We start from the raw sequence: 7,318 nt of genomic DNA on the forward strand, positions 1-7,318 counted from the left end.
CTCACCATCACCCACCAGTGAAGGGGAAAAGGACAATTCTTCCCAAGAAAGCAGAATTGGCAATCTTCTATAAAAATATTTTCTTATGGGGCACCTGGGTAGCTCAGTCGGTTAAGCCTCCGACTTCGGCTCAGGTCAGATCTCACATTCGTGGGTTCAAGCCCCGTGTCAGGCTCTGTGCTGACAGCTCGGAGCCTGGAGCCTGCTTCTGGTTCTGTGTCTCCTTCTCTCTCTGCCCCTCCCCCTCTCATGCTCTGTCTCTCTCTGTTTCAAAAATAAATAAAACATTAAAAAATTTTTTTTTAATATTTTCTTAGGGCGCCCGAGTGGCTCAGTCCATTAAGTGTCCAACTTTGGCTCAGGTCATGATCTCAAGGTTCGTGGGTTCGAGCTTCAAGTCGGGCTCCATGCTGGAGCCTGCTCCGGATCCTCTGTCTCCTTCTCTCTCTGCCCCTCCTCCTCCCCACTCATGCTCACTGTCTCTCTCAAAAATAAACGTCAGAAAAAAAAACTTCAGGGGCACCTGGATGGCCCAGTCAGCTAAGCGTGTGACTTCAGTTCAGGTTATGACCTCACGGTCTGTGAGTTTGAGCCCCGTGTTGGGCTCTGTGCTAACAGCTCAGAGCCTGGACCCTGTTTCCGATTCTGTGTCTCCCTCTCTCTCTGCCCTCCCCCACTCGGGCTCACTCTCTCTCTCTCTCTCTCAAAACTAAAAAAACAACTTCAAAAATTAAAAACATAATAAAGTATTTTCTTATTTTTGCCAAGGACAAAGTGAAAACTCTCTCAATCCAGCCAGAACTTAAGAATCACTGAAATAGGAGATGCAAATGTAACATCACTGAGGCCTGGCAACCAACAGGCCAAGTGGGCGGGAGAGAAAGAGATTCCACACGGCTATCACTGTGAGATGGGCACTGCGGGAGTTGGGCCGGCGACGAGAGTAAGCAGGAGGTGGAAGCAGGTGGGGTAGGCTGAGCCGAAGCCTCAGTGAAACATGCACCAGACACAGGGTGGCCGGGGCCTCAAGAGAGAGGTTCTAGCTGGCTTGGGGGTTTAAGTCAGCACAGAAGTGACAGCTGGAGCCTTCTAGAGACAAGTGCTCCAGAGCATCCCCGGGAGCTCCCTTAAACCATTGAGGCCCGTGGAGCCCACAAGAGAAGAAGAGACACCTCCATACATTGGTGGCCAAAGGGGAGAAAGGATCGAGGCAGCAAAGAGAAATGCCAGGGAGTTCAAAGGAGAAACAAAAAAGCAGAGGTATGAAAACCAAGAGAGAAGAAGGTTTGAGAAAGAGAGAGTGGCATCAAGCGGGCAACGAGACAGGTGTGCTAGTGAGTCTCTTGCCAATTGAGAGGTTCTTTTCATTTCAGCCTCATTAAAGGAATTTTTGTCCAATCCATCTAAAGATATGAATTATGATCCAATGTAAATGTCTTATCGTAGTAGAACAGACATAAGATAAAATTTACCATTTTATTTTTCTTATTTTTTATTGTTTATTTTTGAAAGAGAGAGACACAGAGTGCAAGTTGGGGAGGGGCAGAAAGAGAGGGAGACACAGAATGTGAAGCAGGCTCCAGGCTCCGAGCTGTCAGCACAGAGCCCTACATGGGGCTCGAACTCACAAGGTGTGAGATCATGACCTGAGCTTAAACCGACTGAGCCACCCAGGCACCCCGAAATTTACCATTTTAAAGTGGATGATTCAATAGCTTTAGGTATCTTCTCAGTGGGTACAGCCAGCACCTCTATCCATTTCCAGGACTCCTTCATCAAGCCAGACAGAACTCTACCCGTTCCTCCCTCTCCCTAGTGCGTGGTAACTTTTGTTCTCTTTTCTCTCTCTGTTTATTATTTTAAATATCAAGTGCAGTCGAATGTGACCTAAAATGTTCTCCAACTTCTTAAAATGACCAAAAATCAGTGAATGAGTGAATTGAAAGACAATTACAAAAAAGAGACTAACCAAAAGGATGTAAAAAAACCTTCAAAAGAGTTGAATTTTGGCAAATTATATTTAAGTGACTTGATTGGAGGCAAACTGACCAGAAGTTATAAATGACACTAAATGCTGTGGTAATCCAGGAGGTGGAACATGCAAGGTCAGAGTAATTGGCAATCAGGAGATCATTAGGACTTCAGAAGAACTAGTTTCAACAGAGTAATAGCAGAGGTAAAATCAGGTTGCAAGAAACAAAGAAAGAACCAGAGGAAAGAAAACGTGTGTAGGGCATAAAGACACATTCTCCGAAAAGAGAAGGTCTATGACTGTCAGAAAGGAGTATTAGCAGGTCAAGGGAAGACCTGAGCATGCTTTTAGGGTAAAGAAAAGGAACCAATTAAAAAGGTTCAGAAGAGGGAATGGGGGAGCCTGGGTGGCTCAGTCGGTTAAGAGTCCGAGTTCGACTCAGGTTATGATCTCACAGTTTATGTGTTTGAGCCTCTACAAGGGGCTCTGAGTTGACAATGTAGAGCTTGCCTGAGATTCTCTCTCTCCTTTGCTCTCTGCCCCTCCCCCACTTTCTCTTTCTCTCTCTCTCTCTCTCTCTCTCTGTCTCTCAAAAATAAGTAAATAAACATTTCAAAGAAATACTCAGAAGAGGGAATGATTTCTTTGTTCCCACTGAGTAGATATTCATTTGCTCCTTCCGATGTACTGCCCACTGTACTCAGGACCCGGCTCTCAGGGAGCTCCCTGTAGTGAGAAACACAAGCACGTGGCAGGCATGTGCAATACAGTGTGACCGGAGCAGTGATCCAGGCTGTTCCAGAAGGAAATGCTCACTTCTGCCCCCGTGAGGAAGGGAGGGAACTTCCTCAGGCTGAGTGGGGATTCCTCGGGACAGACAGGTGGAGAAGACTCTTAGCTGAACGGCCTGGAGGCAGGCTGGCAGGCAAGCACCAGCCCCCACCCTACATTTAACGGCAACAGCTCCTGTGACCGCAAGGTGCAGTTCCACACACGAGTTAGCTACACAGAAAGAGATCTGCTGCCAAGAAATGAAGAACAGGTTAGGAAACCCCTGCAGGAGACCCTGAGGGTGTCCTCCATCCCTAATGGTCCACCATGCCACCCCTTGGATCCACACCCCGCATCAGGGCTGTAAAGTGCCCAGCGTGTTCTTCTGGAGTTGATGTATCTGCCCTTCTCAGGCAGAGGTGAGACTGGCCTACAGACACTCACACAGTAGAGTGTGTTCATGCTTAACTGTGTGCCCCTGTGTGGGTGTCTGGGGCCTTTCAGTTGTGCGCACTGACCATGACCTCCCTTACCTAGAAGCTCCAGAGGCTAGACCCTGCATCTCCTCCCTCTCCACATCCAACATCGAGGCCCGGAGTGGACTCAGCGTTGTTCTCTCCCCAGGGCCGACTGGACAGGCAGTGAACCCCCGCCTTACCAACCCACATTCTATGATGGCTGGAAGCTTCCAGAACACTCCAACCAGGTAAGGGGAGCTTAGCAAAGCCTGCTCAAAGCCCTGGTCTCTGGCTACTTTCTGCCCATTTAGTCCAAGCCACGGTCCCATGACAACTAAGTGGTAGGCGGGGCCACATGGGTACCCAGATCTGTGTGGTGGACAGGCAGGGGAGAGGATGTGGGGCAGGTGTGTGTGAGCGGGTCTGTGGTCTGATGCCCCAGCTCCCCACCACCATGCTGGTTGACTCCCTGCTCTTGCTCTCTCCGTTCTTTCCCCACAGGCACCCTCAGGATACCAGGACTCTACTTCCCCCCGGTATGCCGTGGGCTTGGTCAGGGCTGTTTGATTCTGAGGAGGAAGGGATGGGACTGACCCTGTGGACCTGTGGATTCTATATCTCAGAGACCGTCTGGGCTGTCTTTTAGCCAGATGCGTGTGTGTACAGCACATCCCTCCCCTACCTCGGGTGAAAAAGCAGGTTTTTAACCTTCTCTTGATACTGTCCACACATACCTCTGATTTCCCAGAGCTCAGGTGTAAAGTGCTCAGAGGAGAGCTCAGACATAGAAAACCCACTGCTAGAAGAGTCTTCAGAAATCAGAGACATTTGAGATCCCTCCTGCCTGCAGAAGTCCCCACGCTAAGCCCCACCTTACACTGACCTGCCATATACCCCCGTGGCAGCCGAAAAGGCACCCCCAGACTCCAGGCAGGAGATATCTGGGCCTCTGGGGCTGGGACAGGGACTCAGTCTCTGAGGCTCCATTCTCCAGCCATCCTGACTCTCAGTGTGGTTGGGGGGTAGCCCTGCATTAGGGAGCACCTACTTCACTCAAGAGGAGACACATAACCATGGCCTTCAGCCCGGGGACCCCAATCACGTGCCCTCCAGCCCCAGATTTGCCAAGCCAGCCCTGAAAATGCAAGTTCTCTATGAATTTGAAGCTAGGAACCCACAGGAACTGACTGTGGCCCAGGGAGAGGTGCTGGAGGTAAGACATGGGCTTGAGCCTAGAAAACGAGGTGGTGGTTGGTAGGAGCCATCGGTGTTGGTGGTCTGGGTGTGGGGGCTGCTGGGGTGGGTGCCCTAGATAGAGAGAAGAAGGGGGAGGAAGGGGAGGAAGGAAGAAAGCTTTGTGGGGGTGTGGCAGGAGTGTGGTGGGGGTGGATAGAGGCTTGGATGACTGAGGAGTCGAGGAACTCTTGGCAGGTTCTGGACCAGAGCAAGCGGTGGTGGCTGGTGAAGAATGAGAAGGGACAGAGCGGCTACATTCCCAGCAACATCCTAGAGCACCAACAGTTGGGGTCCCAGAACCAGCCGCCTTCTCGGGTAGTACCCAAGCTGGACTTTCCAAATAAGTCAGAAGTGGAGACAGATGGGCCTGATTTAATCAGTATCATCACAGGTTTTGTGTGTGCCAAGTTAATCATGGGGCCAGAGCAGAGAACAAGCCTTGTCCCCACCAGACAATCAGACCATGGAACGAGATGAGTGATCTGAAAGCAGCCAAGAGAAGGGACCCAGAGGATAGGGGTTGTGGGTAGAAATGAGACCAGATAGCCTCTAATCTCCTCTCCCCTGATTCTAGGTGCCAATGCTTCGACCTAGCTCAACACCTGAGGAGGTCACAGCATGGCTGCAGGCAGAGAACTTCTCTACCATGTAAGCGCCTAGCCCCACAGGGGGTGTTGGGAGAACCTCTGTAAAGGACTCAGATAATAACCAAGGAAACCTGGAGACCCAGAACATACATGGGCAGTGCTACGTCTGCTGAGTTAAAGAGAGCAGGAGAATGGCATGCCCTTGACCCCCTAGAGCACTGCGAGAGGAGCCTCCGCCTCCGAAAAGGCAGCAGGACCAGAGGGAACTCAGGAAGAAACTCAGCCACCCGCCACCCCTTCCCACCACAAAATTCTCTTTCCAGGGCATTTCTCAGTTCAAACTCAGTTCTGACATTGGTTCAAGCCAACATGCGTAGCTGACTCCTTCACCTCCAGACACCCTATTCCATGAATCCTCCTCTAACCCCAGCCTCCAAGTGCACACAGTCCTTAGATGATACTCCAACATCTACCAAGCCCCAAACACTCAGGCCCAAGTCCTTCTGCTCTGCCACTGACAGTTCTGCTGCTCTTGTTCCCAGCACGGTGAGGAGCCTTGGGTCCCTGAGAGGGGACCAGCTGCTTCACATGAGACCTGGGGAGCTCCAGATGCTGTGTCCGCAGGAGGCGCCCCGGGTCCTGCCGCGGTTGGAAGCTGTCAAACGGATTCTAGGGGTGAGGACAGCCTGGGAACCTGACCCCCACGGGAAACACAGGGTGCTCCCTGGGTGGGAAGGAGAGGGCCAGGCAGACAAGCCCGCAGGCCCAGCCCTGGGCTAGAACTGAGTGTGGCAGGTACCGGGCACAGAGGATGTCCCCCTAGAGGCCTGACTTCACACACATGTTGCCAGGCTCCAAGCTGATGGATGGCATGAGCTCTGGGGGTCCCTCACCTGGCACTGGCCTCACCTCAATTGTTTTCTTTGCTCAGATGAGTCATTAGGCACCAGCCCAAACACCTCTAAGACCAAGAGCCTCTCACAAGCAAGATGGCAGATCTGATTCTTTGTGAAGCCCTGAGAAGTCCACTCTGACGTCCCCAGTTTGCAGCAAACCCCTCATCCCAGCTCACACAGCAAAGAGAACGAGCAAGCCCAGAGGTTGGGACAAATGGTTCCCTTTCTCACTGTGTTGAGGGACCCCCTCTGTCCCCGAGTTACCACCTATTTATTGTATCTCTTTCCTAAGCCTGGAGCACTAATGCCAGATTTGTTGGGACTCCGCTCAGCCCCTTTCCTCCCCAATAAAAAGCATCTTTGAGCTTCGTATGCTCCTCCCTGCAGCTTCTTCTGGGCCTGGTGGGGGCCAAAGGCAGGGAGGCGGCGGGGGGGGGGGAGTGGGGCACCGGGCATGAAACGGCAGCAGCCCCACATCCACCACTGGGCCAGACTGTGGACTGAGCAGGGAATCCCACTGCAAACCTGGAGCTGAGAGGATCTCAGGATTAGGGCCCAAGCTCTCCTTATGCTCTTCCTAAACAAACTCCAAAATAAGGAAGGCTATGCTCACCATCTTTACCCTCTGCGTACACTTCTCCCAGTAGATCCCCAGATCTCCCTGGGACAGCTGAGGCACAACCCTGCCTGGGGGCAAAGGGTACTCACCTGGGGGGACAGCGCTGGGTTTGGATCACAGTCACAGATGGTCCAGAGAAGCCCTAACAAGCACATCAGTGGTTCCAGGCTCTGCCTGGCAACTTCTTCTAATACTACTCCTGTCCCCTCCTGTTGGGCCAACCTTGAGCTCCCTGCCCCACTTGCCTCTTTAATGGCAGAGCATAGGGAACACTGGCCTGGAAGTTAAAACCCACCAAATGGCTGTTTGAACTGCAGCAAGTCAATGTCTACTTCCCTGTTTTCTCAAACAGGGAAAATGTTGGTGGTTTCCAATATTTAGTACACATCACCTTTTTAAATCTCCTTGCCGTCCTGGACTCTTCTTCCTACATAAGAGGTTATGCTTTTATTGATTTAGCCTACAGAGAAGGCTTGATATGCCTATGGGTCAAGAGCTTTTGAGGGTTCTTAAGATGTTCCCTTAAGTCTCTCTTTTGTCTGGGCCCCAGATTTTACCCTATTTTTAAATTTTTTATACAGATTCCTGGCCCCCCCATTAGAGATTCTGTTTCAGTGGGCCTGAAGTGAGCACAGGAATCTGCATTTTTTAAATGTGTGTTTATTTTTGAAGAGGGAGGGGGGCAGAGAGAGAGGAGGCCAGAGGATCTGATGCAGACTCTGCGCTGACAGCAGAGAGCCTGGTGTGAGGCTCGAAGTCACGAACCATGAGATGACGAC

At 51.3% G+C, this 7,318-nt stretch overlaps 1 protein-coding gene across 1 annotated transcript in view; it reads left to right on the plus strand.

Annotated features, from left to right (window-relative positions):
- Positions 1-6,292, plus strand: part of EPS8L3 (EPS8 like 3) — a 10,968-nt gene extending 4,676 nt beyond the window's left edge. Inside the window, exons 11-17 of the mRNA XM_029948405.1 lie at positions 3,368-3,449; positions 3,703-3,737; positions 4,228-4,414; positions 4,633-4,752; positions 5,012-5,085; positions 5,567-5,699; positions 5,956-6,292. Coding sequence (XP_029804265.1) covers positions 3,368-3,449; positions 3,703-3,737; positions 4,228-4,414; positions 4,633-4,752; positions 5,012-5,085; positions 5,567-5,699; positions 5,956-5,967 — 643 coding nt within the window. The 3' untranslated portion in view covers positions 5,968-6,292. The remainder of the gene's footprint in view (positions 1-3,367; positions 3,450-3,702; positions 3,738-4,227; positions 4,415-4,632; positions 4,753-5,011; positions 5,086-5,566; positions 5,700-5,955) is intronic.
- Positions 6,293-7,318: the final 1,026 nt, after the last annotated feature.

This window comes from Suricata suricatta, chromosome 8 (genome assembly GCF_006229205.1).
Source record: "Suricata suricatta isolate VVHF042 chromosome 8, meerkat_22Aug2017_6uvM2_HiC, whole genome shotgun sequence".
Taxonomy (NCBI): domain Eukaryota; kingdom Metazoa; phylum Chordata; class Mammalia; order Carnivora; family Herpestidae; genus Suricata; species Suricata suricatta.